This window comes from Caretta caretta, chromosome 1 (genome assembly GCF_965140235.1).
Source record: "Caretta caretta isolate rCarCar2 chromosome 1, rCarCar1.hap1, whole genome shotgun sequence".
NCBI lineage: Eukaryota > Metazoa > Chordata > Testudines > Cheloniidae > Caretta > Caretta caretta.
Window position 1 is genome coordinate 161,303,428 of NC_134206.1, and position 16,244 is coordinate 161,319,671.

Below are 16,244 nucleotides of genomic sequence, written 5' to 3' on the forward strand. Positions count from 1 at the left end.
CGGGGTGCAATTCATCCCTTCACTGTGGAGGGCATCAGCATAAGGCTTAATGCACCACATAAGCTTTCAGGACCAATGCCTTACTGGTGTATGGATTTTGTGCCGGTTCTCTTCAGAGAGTTGAATTTCATCCATGCTGGTTTAATCATATGCTTCATGATGAGGGAGAGGATTAAAAAAAAATTGAAAAAGGAATCACCTGATGTAAAAATAACTTGAGTGCTTTTATTAGACCAGGCTGCAGCCAGTACTCTCCCTTCATGGTCAAGTGCAGAGTCACTGCTGCCTAAAGTGTTCCAGCCGGTGCACTCAAGAGACATTTGCTGCCATAAATGCATGGTCAGGGTCCCAAGGGAATGGGACAGAGGATTTTTGCCTTGTACCCATGAATACATTGTATTCCTTGTTTGGAAATGTTGTAGGGGGAGAGACAGTTGGGCACGCAATCCTACTGATTTTCAGAGGGAAATGGGCACCAAGTTGTCCTTTTTATCTTTGAAAATCTTCCATCTTAAGGAACAAGAAAATCATGGCAAGACAATTCAATACTGAATATTAAAGATGGCGGGGGGGGATTGTTGGTGAGGAGCCTTCCTGAGGTAATTTACTTTCAAAAGAAAAAAAGCACCAGGTAGTCTATAAATACAATTATGGTGGCAATTTAGCCCAACTGATGCTATAACTTACTGTGACGTGTATTTTTCATGATTATGGTGCATGTTTTGGTGTGGGTGTTAATGAGGGGTTATTTTCTATGGAGTTAGATCAAGGGGGGTTATGAAACCAAGCAGGAAAGATGAAACAACAGCCTAGATAAGGAGCTTCCTCACAAACATAATGCCCTGATTTATAGCGATGAAAATGTGACTTCTCAGCCCCAGCCCTGGTGACATAACTGTCTCCGAAGAGAGAAGCCAAAGGGAACGCTAAGCCATTAGAGGATGCTGGGGTCTAGAAAAGGCTGGGGATTGAGTGAGTGCCAGGGGGTGCCCCAGGATAGCAGCAGAAGCCGACAGTCTGGCAAGGCAACATACAGACAGGGAAAGGCTGATGTGATCAGGACAGCCTCTTTCTCCCAGCCAGAGATGGGGGGTTAGCTGGTCTGAGGGGCACTAACAAAAGCTGGCCAGGAAAGATGCAGATGTACCAGGCCCAGGCATATAGTGCTTTTATTAGTTTTACCCTTTGCTCTACATGTTTTGTACCTTTGGCGGAAGGAGTAAGTAGTGCTTTGGTCTGAAGGCACTGTCTGAGTCATTTTAATCAACTCTCTGGTCACAGGTCCCCATAACGAAAGGGCTGACAGTTGTATTAAATGCAGTTGGGCCTGTTGTATTAATATAGTCGGGGAAACAGTGGGGCTGTAGCCCAGACTGCAGATTTCCACCCAGGGTGAAGTGCAGGAAGCCAGGCCTGTCACGCAAGAGAGACTAAAAGGGATCTAAGATGCAGTTTGCCCTGTAATTAGCATAGAATCTCAGGGTTGGAAGGGACCTCAGGAGGTCATCTAGTCCAACCCCCTGCTCAAAGCAGGACCAATCCCCAATTTTTGCAGCAAATCCCTAAATGGCCCCCTCAAGGATTGAACTCACAACCTTGGGCTTAGCAGGTCAATGCTCAAACCTCTCCCACCAGCCAAGAGCCCCTCTCCCCCCCACAAGCCAGACTCCAGCCCCCACTTCATTACCCCCTCTCCCACCAGCCAAGAGCCCCTCTCCCCCCCACAAGCCAGACTCCAGCCCCCACTTCATTACCCCCTCTCCCCCTACAAGCCAGACTCCAGCCCCCCCTTCATTACCCCCTCCCCACCAGCCAAGAGCCCCTCTCCCCCCAGCCAGAATCCAGCCCACCCCCTACCTCCTGAGGGGAGGGACAAACTAGGACAGCGGGTAGAGGGAATTATTCTAACCCCTCTCACAACCCCCTTCCCCACAATTGTGACACATTCCATGGTTAAATTAATGCCTCGGTGGACAAACAGAAGGCCTGACCTAAAATGTGTTTATTTAAACTACTGTACAATAGAAATCACATTCATTTTAAAGGCCAGTTCAGAGATAAGCAACACAAAGCTTGTACACAGGGATCTTCTTTGGAGTTTTCAGTGCTGAAGTTCTTTACCTCCTAATACAGTTTTGATGCACAACTGTGGTTATTTACTGAGTGCCGATAGTGTGCTTGGCAGAGTACAAACATGGAGGAAGACACGGTCCCTGCCCCAAGGAGCTTACAATCTAAAATTAGACATAGACAGTACTGTTAGAACATATAAAGCTAAGTCTGAGATATTGTCAGACAGAATTAAGGTGACCCACTTTAACAAAAGACCAGAATACCAATATATATATAATATAGGGCAGAGTGGTGTCTTGTGTTTTGGGGATATACAGATGTCTATACATGTGTTGGTGCAAAACGCAATGGTGGGTTGTTTGGGGGGAAGAGATGGTTTTATTTTCTCTGGTGCTGCACGGACTTGTGCTTCCTGAAGAGGAAAAAAGTAAATAAATAAATAAAATTAGCACTGTCATAGAATTTCACATACAAAGCACTGTACAACATTAGGGCACATTAATCCCCAAGCAGTGAAGGAACCCAATGCTGGGATGAGGTATAGTAAAAGAAGGGAGGGCTGGCCCCTCATCCCTCACAAAGCCATGCTGAGACACTGGGTCTCCACCCTGGCATCCATGAATCTGCTGAGTTCTGTGGGTGGAAGCCCAGATACTGAAGTCACTGGGAATTCCATTAACTTCAAGGGGCTTTGGATCAGCTTCTGCCTATACTGCAAAGAAGGAGAGAACCTGTCCCACCAGCGACAATCTGCAAGAAACACTGAGTTTCCCATTCCCTAAACAAGTGTTTTCCCAGTTGGGAGCTGAGCTGGCCCTTAATAACCATTTCTTTTTTAAGAAGAAGGAAAAACAAAGAAAACCTGGGGAATTAAATACAAAAACATACTTTGATGTAACACTAAATTTACAATATTAAACACTCAGACATCTGGTCATGGAAGCATTCAGAGGCCCTTTCTCCTCTCACCTAGCAGGTGCTAAGTCAGGAGTAACCCTTCGAAGTCAATGGAGTTGCAGTGATGAAGAATGGAGAGAACTCATCCACATCAGACATATTGAGTATGATGATTTATTAGTTTGTACTGCTGTGTCTATATCTTAATACAGAATGGGCTCAGTCCTGGAGTTGCATATGCATTCAGAAATGCATGTACAACTCCAGTAGGAGATGCATGACTATTTCTGAGGGAAAAACTGAGCTCCATATCTGCAAGGTGGGTTTTTTCAGAGAATCTTAACCTTTACATTTCCAGACTTCAGGGTTTAAAATGGGAACTTATTCAATATTTATTTATTAATAATTAATTATTATTATTATCATGGACAATTTTATTTTTTATATAAAAAAGTGCTTTGAATAGAACTGATTATCATTTTTACAAACCATGTAAACATTCCAGTTGTGCAGGAAGGAACAAAAGTTCAATGTACTGGTGAATAGCACCCTAGTATGCAGCTACCGTAAAATAACTCTTTAGTTATAGTAGGTGACACAAGTCTATCAGATCACTATGATTTTGATCCATTGGCAAAATATTAATGTGGGCAAAAAAAAATCTGGGAAGAATCAAATCAATCAAAAAAAAAATTCTCCAGAGTACAGTATACAGAATTAGGTATTTAAAAAAAAAAAAAAAAGATGTATGACTCTAGGGACTTGCTATAAAAGTACACTTCAAATACATCCACTTGGCCAAAAAAGAGGGTGCGAGTCTCTCTGTCTTCTGCTTATTACTAGCCAAATCAGAGAAGTGATAATGGCAGTCCTCGGTGGAACTGAACATCTTGGCTTCCTAGTTAGGAGACTGGCCTCCTCTGATGACATCTATACATGGTTGAGGCCATAACGAGTGGTGAAAAGGATAAGTGTTGGTACCTGAAATACTGAGTATGGAAACCCCCAACACCCTTTCTATATTTTCTTTAGGGATAACGAGAGGGGTTATGTGTAAGGGCTGATGCTTGTATTCCTATCTTCCTCCGATTGCAAAAATAAATATAAAAAACAGCCAGCTGCTGAAGTTAAAGGGGCACTGTCCCCTTAAAATCTAGTCAAAAAGTAGTTAAAAAGTAGTTTCACACACTACACTTGCCTTTGAGGCTTACTGGTGTTCTTTTGATTTTACAAGTCACTCTTCCTGTTTAAATATATATATTTGTCTGACTTTTGGTAGTCTAAAAAACTCACAAACAACAGGGAAAACTGACTGACTATACAGGGGTGGGAATAGTAATTAACTGTACACAAAGTGCTGTCAGGGAGAATCCGGATTTTGAAGTATATGATGCTTCCTTACGCTTGTTTAAAAACTAGAGCAAGCTGACTTCATAATTACCTGAAAAACTTTTTGAAGAAAAAAATGCCATAACAAAGTACTAAGATTCTTCCTCTTCCTCCTGTTCTTCTTCTTCTTCCTCCTCCTCCTTTGTAGAACGGGGGTTCAAAAGTGATCACAGGAAAGTTGAAAGAAAAATGAGCAGTCTTGAAATACAGGTCCCTAAATTTGCAACTGTATCTAGATTATGTATCTAGCAGATGTCACATTCATTAGTGTATAAAACAAAATTAGCACAGATACATTTCATGATGGTTTTTTTTTAAAAAACATACACACAGTGCACTAGCCTTATGGTATTAACAGGCAAGCTTTGAGGTATAAAAATGCTTTTCACAAAGCAGTTGGGGGAACAGATACATCTAAGCTGTAAACAGATGCTAAAAGATTAGATTTTGAATATACATGTATGCAAATATGATAAGCATCTGACGTTTTGGATGAGATCTTATTCTATAGCAATGAGAAATTCAACATACATGCCCCATGAACTAGGCTACTGCAAAGCCTGAAGTCATTCAGAGTCAAATAATAAGCCTGTGTTTCCATTTCCAACATGTTCTTTGCTTTTTGAGATATAGAATGAATTTCAGAAGTGAAAAACAAAGAAAAAAAACCTTTCTGACTAAGGAACATCAGCCAGCTAAAGAAGCCATTATCTGAAAGTTGCCATTTCCATACCACAGAGAAAACAGCCTATGGGTATGTCTACACTGTAATAAAAGACCCCTGGCATGGGCACAGCTAGCATGGTTAGCTGACTTGAGTTTGCGGGACTTGGGCTGGAGGGGTATAAAATTGCAGTGTAGACATTCAGGCTCAAGCTGGAGAAGGTTGCCATTCAGGCTCAAGCTGGAGCCTGGGCTCCAAGACCACATGAGGAAGGAAGGCCTCTAAGCGTGGGGTCCAGCCCAACCCCAAATGTCTACACTGCAATTTTATAGTCCTATGAGCCCAAGTCAGATGGCCTGAAACTCAGTTCTGTGGATTTTTTAATGATAGTGTAGACATACCCCCTGTTTGCTCTGTCTTCCTCCGCATAGCAAGTGAAGCTTTTAGAAGGCAGTTCTACTCTGAAAGTGACTAAAATGGCATTGTAATGTTTTGCGTTTATTGTCCTTCAGTGATTTCTGGATCAAATATGCTCCCTTTGCAAGTAAAAAGTATTGCTAACTGCCACACCTACAAAGTCCACCCACATTGTGAAAAATTAAGGTGGGTTCTTTCAGGATTCTGCATAACTAACAATTAAATATTGAGCAACTAGAGTTCAGTTAGAAGTTCTGATGATGATATGTGAGGCAGAATATAACCCAGTTCTCTCTCCCAGAACTATATTGACTCTGCAGTGCTAACAGAAACAATAAAAAAAAAATCCTTCAGTCAGCAAAGTTAACGGTTGTAACTAAATACACACATAGGTGTGGAGCTCTTGAGTACGAAGGTGCCAGTTTAACATAACTGCATTAAAGAACCATTCCTGCAGAATCACACTTTATAAAGCAAACTTTATAAAGCATTAAAATGAGCTTCCCCTTAGAGTAACTGAACTGGAAAATGTCCATCCAAATGGAATTTCATATGGCATCTTTGGAAGTATTTCCAGTCTATCCTTAAGAAGGATTTCTTTGGCCAGTGTTGTTGAGAACAATCCAAGAAGGCTCATAAAAAACTGACATCAATCCAGGTTTTGTGTATTGGATTTGAAATTCAAATCCATTAAATTTACAACATCAAGTGTAGAGATACATTTTTTAAAAAAAAGCTCTGCATGACATCGCTGTGATGTATGAATGTTCAGTGAGATGCTGGAGCAGAACCTAGGGAGATGTCTAAAGAACATCAACACAGCAATAAATGGATGCAGATTCCTTCCACCTTTTACAAGGGAGTCTCACTTCTCTCAAGTTTAGAGTTGGAAACCAAAGTGAAAGGGTTTTTACTCTTCTGAGGCACTGGCTGATAGAAGGAGTGAATACAGAAAAGCTGGGGCATCCCTAGCTATGGGTAGCTTGTAGGTCTACGTGACACAATACTGACCATAGCCATGTATATATAATAAACCTATGACAGAACACAGTAATGTGGAGAGATTTAGAATGTATTGGCTATTTCCAGTATGAATCAGCAATTAACTCCCAAGAGTAATTAACCTTACTGAGGATATTAGGGAAAGATTTAGGACATAAACTGCAACCCCAGGGGAATACTCATAGAGGTAAATTTAATCACCTGTGAAAAGGTTTGATGGATAGGGCTCTAAGAATCTTGGGCAGGAAAAAGTTGCCCTGTAGAGACAACACCACCTTAACTGGAAGGATGGTTTTTAGGGATTCAAGGTATTTGTAAAGCATAATCAAGATAGTTTTAAATTAATGAGTTTCAAAGGAAATGAGTATCTTGGGAACCCACAGCAAATTTTATTAAAGAGCCTTTGAACAAAAGGTTCTTTTCATTTAGTTTCTAATTATCAAGGTCAAAGGTCTGCTCCTCAACCAGTTAGATACGGGCACTGAACAATAATTGTCCCTAACCAGACTTTAATATCAGTATTTCAAGTTTGGAAGTGGGTAGATGTCAAAGAGATTTGTGAATTTGCTAACTTCTGTTGGAGTAGATGGGGATGAGTGGGCACTGCACGCATGCACACACCATAATTGAAAACATAGTGTCTGAACATTCTACTGCACCTCTGTCACTGGGTGTTCTTCCTCCTTTTCCTACACAAAAAGATACAGAAAAGATTTTTAAAAGGGCAGATCTAAGAAAAAATGTCAAAGGTCATAGAGGGAAAACACAGGTGAGACTAAAACCAATTTAAATTAAAGCAATTATGTGGAATTATGAGCTATATTTTGAAGTATTGTTCCCTTGGGGCTCACTCCCAAAGAACACACTATGGTTCTACTCGGAAAAGTGACTACAAAATTATAATAATAGAGTCTTATATCTTTTGTCACTTAATGACTTCCAGTCAATTCTTCTCAGTTTACAAGCAAAGCACTGCTGTTTTTTCTCCTAATTGTCCACCCTTCAAAATCAAAGTGGAATTTGTTATTGAGTCTGCCTAAAAACCCTAAAAATATACATTACAATTATTTGGATGTGAATGTGTGCATATTTAATTGTTTTTCCTAAAGTTAATTAAGTATTTTAGGGGGAAAGTGTCAGTGCAGACACCAGTGAGAGTTGGTGGCCGCACTTTAAGGCCACCAAAAATTTGTTGTGAGAACCCCTTGCCTTGGCTACTTGGGAGTGGAGCTTTTGAGGCCCAGTATCCTGGAGCAGCTCACAGCAGGGATTGGGTGGGAAGAGCTGTCAGGCCCTACATTTACCACCATTTGTTGCTAGTTCCTGATTCTGCTGTTGTAACTTTTGTTGTGGAGTGGCCTTCCAGAATCTGGGCTCTTCCATATAGGGTGACCAGACAGCAAGTGTGAAAAATCAGGACAGGGGGTGGGAGGTAATAGGAGCCTATATAAGAAAAAGACCCCAAAATCGGGACTGTCCCTATAAAATCGGGACATCTGGTCACCCTACTGCCATACAACTCCTTAACTGAGACAGAGCCACAGCTTATTGTATCATCTGTCATATGTTTCTTGGCATAGATCAAGATATCTTTAACTAGCCAGGATTCCATTCGAATTTTTCTATGACATAATCACCAGCACAATTAAACAGGCTGGATTATACTCTACACCGAGCTTTCCTTTTTAAATTGTATGAAACAAAATAGTGAATAGAGCCAAAATGTCAGTACAAGGTTCAAAACTTTGTGTTAATTTAGACATGAAATATAAAACTATGGCACTGTAACTGTTTTATTTTGGTTTGAATGAGCAGAAGTTGGTCAACATGGTAAACTGAAACTCCAACTGGGACCTGACTAGAGTTCAGAAGATGCAACCATATGGTTGCAAATTACAGTGGGCACTGATGGAAAGGTCACCCTTTCAGAACATGAGACACACTGATGGCTTCTAAATTAACTGTAACCAATCAGGGGAAAACCTGGGCACGGACAGCTCAGTGAAAACCTCTGCTCAACGGCCAGATATGGTCAAAAAAGCAAACCAGAGGAGTTAGGCTGTAGAATAAATAGAGAATAAAACTGAAACTAGTGTAATGCCATTATATACATTGAAGCTACATGCTCACCTTAAAGACTGATGTCTACCTATCTTATGTATTTATATAGTCTCCATGACCATAGTAGCTGAGTATCTGACAATCTTTAACATATTTATCCACACATAATCCCTGTAAGGTAGGGAAGTGCTATTGTCCTCCCTTTACAGATAGGGAACCATACAGCGTCTAAGTGATTTGTTCAATTTCGTATAGGAAGTCCATGGCAGAGCAGGAAATTTAACCTAGATCTCCTGAATCCTGGGCTGGCACCCTAACTGCTACACCACCCTTCCTTTCTTCAGTTTTGGTTACCCTCCCTTACAAAGAATACAGCAGAAATAAAAATGGTGATCTTCTAGGAGCTAGCAGAAGTTCATGAGTCTAATGGGATCTGGAGTACTGTATGACAGTTTTGGGGGGAGATTTTTTCCTCTATTTTGTGCCACTTGAAGGAACATTTGAACATTGCTGGAGTCTGGTGGGTGAAATATGCTCTATGAGAGAACTCAGAAGAAAAATCAGGTTATGCCATAACCATAAAAAGATCACTTTAAACACATTATTCCCCCCCCATACCCAGCTGTTATACTGGCCAAAAGACACTGTTTTCCACCAGGGACTCAAACCTATCTTGTAAGAAATGAAGACCAGCAAGTTGTTAGTTGTATAGAAATGGCATTGCATTATGTCATTACAAAGCCTCTCATACACAGCTGCTTGATACCTGTTAAGACTTCAACAACTAGTTCCAGCATTCTGTTCCCATTTGAAAACCATTAGACTAGAATGCCAGCCTGAACAGCAAGTAACTCAATACAGCCAAGGGGTGTTCTACAGCCTTACCCAGGGCTTCCCCCGAGGTCTGAGGAAAGAGGTATTAAATGGCCACCATGTGCAAGCTGAAAGTGAGCAAAGCTTGGAACATGAACAGATGCAACTGAAAGATGAAATTCAGCCCTGTGCCGAGAGCTGGCACAAGGACTAGGCACCACCTAAGTCCCAGTAAAGCCCTATTTTGAGGGTTAAAATGAAACTTTAATGGATGCCTAACCCTTATGCATGGAGGTGCATCTGATCCTTAATGATTTAAAATAAGTGAAGAGTGGGAAGAGGCTTTCAGAGAGGGATACATCCTTTGGGAAAACCCTGCAACCAAAGGAAAAAAGCTTCTGTCTTCATTTTTAAGGTCTGTTGCTGGCAAAGAGGTGAAACGTCTGTGACTCCCATTCAAAGAGGACAGGCTCAGTTCAGCATAGTGTTTCTACTACCTTCTAAGCCACACAAGCTACAGAAGATTCTGGGTACTGACACAGCAGTAGGTCCACCTATTCAGAAGAAAGGTCAGCCTGCAGCAGAAAGACATGCCCCAACCAAACAACTACAGTCATGCAGAGTAGTGGGGGGGTGGGGGTGGAAAGGCAGTCATGTGGAAAATCATCTCCCTCTCTCCATACACCAGGGTGAATAAAAATCAATGATATTTTTTAAAAAATCAGATTTTTTTATTTAACTCAAATTTTTTGATAAAATGCTTTTTGAGGAAAAAACCTATCTAAAGATAGTTTTAATTAAGATACATTATAGCTCAAAGATATCTCATCATGGAATAGGGATTATAACTTCTAATTCTATAGTATGAGACAATATATTCATTTAATGTTTAAGAAAAGTTTTGAAAATGAGTTCCAATAATTCATGGATTAGGGAGCCAATTTTATGGGGTTCCAGGGCTTCTGTATAGATTATTTAGGTTAATCTTTCTATCTACTCAATGGGACTCAGTGCTCAGTCTAGAAGATACCATCAGAGATGCTTAGTTTTGCAGTTCTCAAACTGTGGATTTGTGTCTCCAGAGATAACATGCTTGTTAAGAGCAAAAATGTTTTTAAATAAATAAATCAATACTATATAGAGGTGAGAAATAACAGACCTCAACCCTGTTGTCCCTCTGCAAATTTGTGTACACAGAGTCAATCCCGTACCTCTCTCTAAAAGTGCAAAGTTTCAAAAAGTTCAATGAACAGAAGATTGTCTGGAGATAAATGTAAGAAGGGAGGGACAGGCAGTAGGAACAAAAGTGAAACTGTTTGAGCAGCAGCATATTCCAGAAGTTTTGAGGTCTTTCTGAGTGTAGCCTTCATTGATTTGAGATCTACCATACCATTCTCTCACTAGAAGGGAAAACCTATAATGGCAGCAGGCCATAAAAGAGACCCAGTTTGGGAATAAGAACCATTCAAGAAATATGTTTGCTGATGATGTTTTAAAGAAAGTCACACCAGTGAACTGGTAGAAGTCACTTAAGCACTTGGATTCAGAGACTGTTGAAGTGATAATCTCACTTTTAACAGCAGTAGCTTCTTCTGCCTGTGTAGAAAGAATATTTTCTTCCTTTGGACTAATTCATTCAAAATTGAGAAATTGTTTGGGACCTGAAAAAGCAGGAAAGCTTGTTATTCTTTTCCAGATTATGAACAAACAAGAAAATGAAAGGGAAGACGACTGAGTTAGCTGCAGAAGCCAATATTTTAAGTTTCTCATGTTGACCTGGTTGACATAGTCGATTTAATTTTAGTTTTTTTCTAAAAAAAATATTTCATTTAACTATTTTAGTTTAAAACAATTTTAACAAAAACAAACCTGATTTTAAAAAGCCTGAATGTTTAACTACATTAAAAAATTCAGATGCTTGTTTTGTTAAAATATTATATGTTTGCTGTTGAAGAAAAAAATCCAGAACAATAACGTTGTTAAATAAAACAATTTAAATGTCTGTCTGGTGATGCTCTCCTCCTAATACAGCATGGCAAGAAAATGCTCCAAATATTAATGATTAACCTGTTGAATTGGAGATAGTTCACCTCCCAATGACTTCATAAATATCTGCTTCAATTACCTTTGGTAAATGAAAAAAACCAAACAATCATTCATTTTCTGATATAGCTGTAAAAATAATCTGAAATGTTTTCAAAATAAATCACTTTAAAAATGTATAGTGTGTACCTTCTTAAAATGAAACCTACATCTATCTCTGAGTTGTGAAGAATATGTATTAAGGTTATAACCAGTGATGGGCTGCCAAAATCTTAACAACGGGTTCCCTCCTCACCCCACGAGGGGGTCGTGGCCCACCCCCACCCCCCGGGACTCGTGCCCCATCCAACACCCCCACGTTCCTCGACGCCCCCCTCCAGGATCCCTGCCCCAGCCACCCCCCTCCCCTGTCCTCTGACTGCCCCCAGAACCGGGCAGGAGGGTCTCGTGGGCCACCGTAGTGGGTGCCCACCCCTAAGAGCCAGAGGCACCTGCTGGGGAGCGAGGTGGGGAGTCCCGGCGGTGCTTACCTGGGGCAGCTCCCAGGAAGCATCCAGCAGGTCCCTCTGGCTCCTAGGGGCGGGGGAGCGTAGCTGGGGGGGGGCAGGGGGAGCAGCCGCTCCCCCCACTGATCACATCAAAAGTGGTGCCTTAGGCACCGACTCCGTGGGTGCTCCGGGGCTGGAGCACGCACGGGGAAAATTTGGTGGGTGCAGAGCACCACCAGCAGCTCCCCGCCCTGCACCCGGCCCCAGCTCACCTCCGCTCCGCCTCCACCTCCTCCCCTGAACGCCCCCCACCCCCCCAGCCTGGCTTCCCGCGAATCAGCTGTTCGGCGGGAAGCCGGGGAGGGCTGAGAAGCAGGCCGCGGCTTCCCACTCAGGCTGAGGGTGGCGGAGGTGAGCTGGGGCAGGGAGCGGTTCCCCTGCGCACCCCCCTGGGTTACCTGCTGCGGCGAGGGCAGCCCTCCTCACAACCCCCTGCCCCAGCTCCCCTCCACCTCCCTGGGCCTGAGCGGGAAGCCACCGCCTGCTTCTCAGCCTGCCCCGGCTTCCCGCGCGAACAGCTGATTCTCAGGAAACCTGGGGGGGTGGAGAAGCAGAGCGGGGCGGCGCGTTCAGGGGAGGAGGCGGAGCAGAGGTGAGGTGAGCTGGGGCCGGGGGTGGGGTGGGGAGCTGCCGGTGGGTGCTCTGCACCCACCAAATTTTCCCCGTGGGTGCTCCAGGGCTGGAGCATCCGTGGAGTCGGTGCCTAAGGCGCCACTTTTGGCCGGTTAAATTTAGAAGCCCTTTTAGAACTGGTTGTCCCTCACGGTTCTAAAAGGGCTTCTAAATTTAACAACCGGTTCTAGCGAACCAGTGCGAACTGGCTCCACCTCACCACTGGTTATAACAACCAACAAGAATGCAGTTTTATGTAGAAATCCATGATTAAATCGAGTCTTCCTGACTAGTGATTTAAATCATGATTTAAATCAATTTGATTTAAATTAAATCCACCCTGTCATACACATGGGCAGTCTGTGCCACGCACTCAGGGGAATTGGACCAGACCAGTAACTTAAAACACCTAAACAAGGAGGAAGAGGTTCCCCTCTTCCACAAACATACATAACCATCTCCACCATTCTGGATCTGCAGCATATTCACAGACAGCACTCCCACGGGCTGTTGCTGTACCAGACTCCTGAATAAACCACAAGGATAGCTGTATAGTTCCCAGCACATTTCTATCCACTGGCACCTTTCTGAAGTTAGCAAATTAGAGCAGGACCTGACTGGTATCTTTCACAAATAGTGGCAAAAATCCAGAGTGGCTGGTGACGGGACACTAGACAGGGAGGGTTCTGAATTACTACAGAGAATTCTTTCCTAGGTGTCTGGCTCATGGGTGTTGCCCACATGCATCTAACTGATCACCATATTTGGGGTCAGGAAGGAATTTTCCCTGGGTCACATTGGCTTAGTCCCTGGGAGGGGGGGTTCATCTTCCTCTGGAGCACGGGGCATGGGTCACTTGCAGGTTTAAACTAGTGTAAATGGTGGGTTCTCTGTAACCTGAAGTCTTTAAACCATGATGTGAGTACTTCATAACTCAGCCAGAGGTTAGGGGTCTATTACAGGAGTGAGTGAGGTTCTGTGACCTGCAATGTGCAAGAGGTCAGACTTAATGATCATGATGGGCCCTTCTGACCTCAAAGCCTGTGAATCAATAAGGTTTGCACCAAGGCAGTGCAGACGCAGTGGTACTGGCAATGCTTGTGCAACATGAGGAGCACTTTTGTATGGGGAAAACAGGGTTTTACAAGCACCTCAGGTGCCTGAACCATTGATGGCAACAACTTTTCTCTCCGGTATAGACAGTGATTGAGCTTCTAGTTTCCGGATTATTCCTCATACTAGTTCTTAGTTCTAGGTGAGCTTAAAAAATGTGCATGTTTATAAGTGGCGGGGGGAAGCTGGTAACTAAAGGACAGCTATTGTTATTCAAGACCCGCATTTACATATGTTTCCCATGCAGGTCTGGTGCAACCACTAGGCGAACTAGGCGGTCGCCTAGGGTGCCAAGTGGTTGGGGGCGGCGGTGGAGCGGAGGTAAGCTGGGGCAGGGGGGCGCGGGGAGGGCCGCCTGCAGCAAGTAAGGGGGGGACAGCGCACAGGGGAACCGCTCCCCGCCCCAGCTCACCTCTGCTCCACCTCCTCCCCTGAGCACCGCCATGCTCTGCTTCTCTCCCTTCCAGGCTTGCGCACCAGACAGCTGATTGGCGCCGCAAGCCTGGGAGGCGGGAGGAGCGGCAGCGTGCTCGGGGAGGAGGCAGAGCAGTGGTGAGCTGGGGTGGGGAGCTGCTGTGGGTGGGGGGCGGCGCAAGGTGGAAGTTTCGCCCAGGGAGTGAAACCTCCTTGCACAGGCCCTGTTCCCATGATTTTTGTAAACTTGAAGAAGAATGCACACAAATGCCAGTTGTGGCCAATTTTAAGATCAAAGTATAGCCAGCTCCACCCTGAGAGTTATGCTGAGGAGTTTAAAGATTTATATGGAGACATCTGGATTTAATTAATTTAGCCCAGATGTGGATTAAACTTCCAGAGAAGAAAAGAGAAAATTACCTGTTGCTCTTCTGATGGCAGTTCAATAGAATTAGCGACTGCATCTACATTGTCTTCTGTGTGTGCCTCATTTTCTTCAGTTACTTCAGACTTTTCAGTCTCCTGACAACAAAGGAAAAGCACAGCAGAAAGAACATCAGAGGGGGAAGAAAGACAATAGATGTACAAAACTGATTGCTTAAGTGCTCTCTCAGAAACTCACTGTTCAAAGCCAAATAACCATTATACAGTTGCCAACATTTATTCAGACATTGGGCTATCTGACCTATTTCTTTCCAGGGAAATGTACAAGCAGCTAGTACAGAGTTCATTTTTAGTGCTGATGCAAGTTTACGTGAGCTGTTCAAGATCACACTCATCCATACAGAAACCGTGGTTGCATGAGTGTACTCACTCCCTTTAAGACAAAAGGAGCCTCTTTTTTAAGTATGTGAATAGGCCCTAAGGATTTATTTGTCTGTTCCTTTTTAAAAAAAACAACCTCATCTCTAGCTCTGCTGTTGGGCAAAAGGGCCACAATCCTGTGAATTCAATAGAACTATTCAAATTCTTAAAGTTAAGCATGTTGCTTAAAGGTTTTGTTGGACTGGAACTCAGGGGGAATAGAATATGCTGGATGATTAGAATGGGTGAAAATGGACTTCTGAGGGTGAACAAAATACTCAGTTATTACTTCCACAACTTTGTGCTCTTCACCCGAAATGTCACCGTTTGGAAGGTTTGATGTCTCTTCAGCAGTTTTCACCTCCTGAATCAGGGAAAATGAACAATATGTGAGAACCTGAATGAATCTACAGAACAAAGCTGGAGGAAGAGCAAGCAGGTGCTAAGAAAAAAAATGTTTAAAGATGTCTACCAGCATGACAAATTTTGGCAACTGACTCAGTACCTCTTTATACTGATAGTATTATTATTAAAAGGGCGTTCCAAGAGCCATTTGTTGGTTTAGTGTGCCCTTTACACTTCTGGCTTTTGGCCATGCAAACTAACAAAGGAATTCTAGAATGAAAATGCTAGCCATGCCCCATAAAGGCTCTTAACCTTAAAAAAAGAATTCTAGTATTATGAGAGGTTTTATAAATTTGTTGAAATTCTCTTGCAAAATATTGCATTTATCATTTTGCTTATGTGAATGACAGTTCTCTTTAGAGACACTTTTTTGTAGTGACTCATAAAATTTAAAGACATAGCTCTTATTGAGCATAGACTTTTAAAAAAAAACTGTTATGCCTTTAGATTTCTTATGCCCCTATCCTCACTGGCATTAATGACTTTTTATAAATATTTAAAACATACACAAGAAATGAGGATAAAATGTCCATAAAAATATACCACCATACAAACTATCCCAGGCTAACAGGACACTTACCGAAAATACAAGCTTAAAGGAGTGGTTAGGAGAATTAGACTGTTAGTAATATTTTACCACCAAATATATACACACACCCAGCTTGACTGAGATGTGCATGTCTACTACCAAGGGCAGAATTTAGCTTTGTATGATGTGTGAAAGAAACTGACTCAAAAACGTATGAATGATGAATATAGAGTCATACTGAAATAACACCATTTGGAACCTAGTCATGAAACTACCACTTCAAAGCACCCCAAATAGTTTTTATTAATTTAAAATTAAGCAACATTCCTGCAAACTGATGAGTCTTTTTCTTGTCAATAAAACACATCTATCAGTAGTTCATACAGCTACCTTAAGAGTGCACATTTTCTCTTTTTCAATTTCACATTCAGAGATGCTTTAAAAGGAGAATTCTCCATTT

General features: G+C 42.5%; 1 protein-coding gene across 4 annotated transcripts in view; it reads right to left on the reverse strand.

Moving 5' to 3' along the window:
• Nucleotides 1-1,984: 1,984 nt before the first annotated feature.
• SH3BGR (SH3 domain binding glutamate rich protein) overlaps nucleotides 1,985-16,244 on the reverse strand; it is a 51,166-nt gene continuing 36,906 nt past the window's right edge. Inside the window, exons 4-8 of one of the 4 annotated variants that reach the window (XM_048866666.2) lie at nucleotides 15,140-15,214; nucleotides 14,467-14,568; nucleotides 7,102-7,131; nucleotides 4,412-4,499; nucleotides 1,985-2,485 (exon numbers count right to left, since the gene is read on the reverse strand). In XM_048866666.2, coding sequence (XP_048722623.1) covers nucleotides 4,452-4,499; nucleotides 7,102-7,131; nucleotides 14,467-14,568; nucleotides 15,140-15,214 — 255 coding nt within the window. In that variant the 3' untranslated portion in view covers nucleotides 1,985-2,485; nucleotides 4,412-4,451. The remainder of the gene's footprint in view (nucleotides 2,486-4,411; nucleotides 4,500-7,101; nucleotides 7,132-14,466; nucleotides 14,569-15,139; nucleotides 15,215-16,244) is intronic. The other 3 variants (XM_048866685.2, XM_048866676.2, XM_048866694.2) reach the window with 3 other exon arrangements.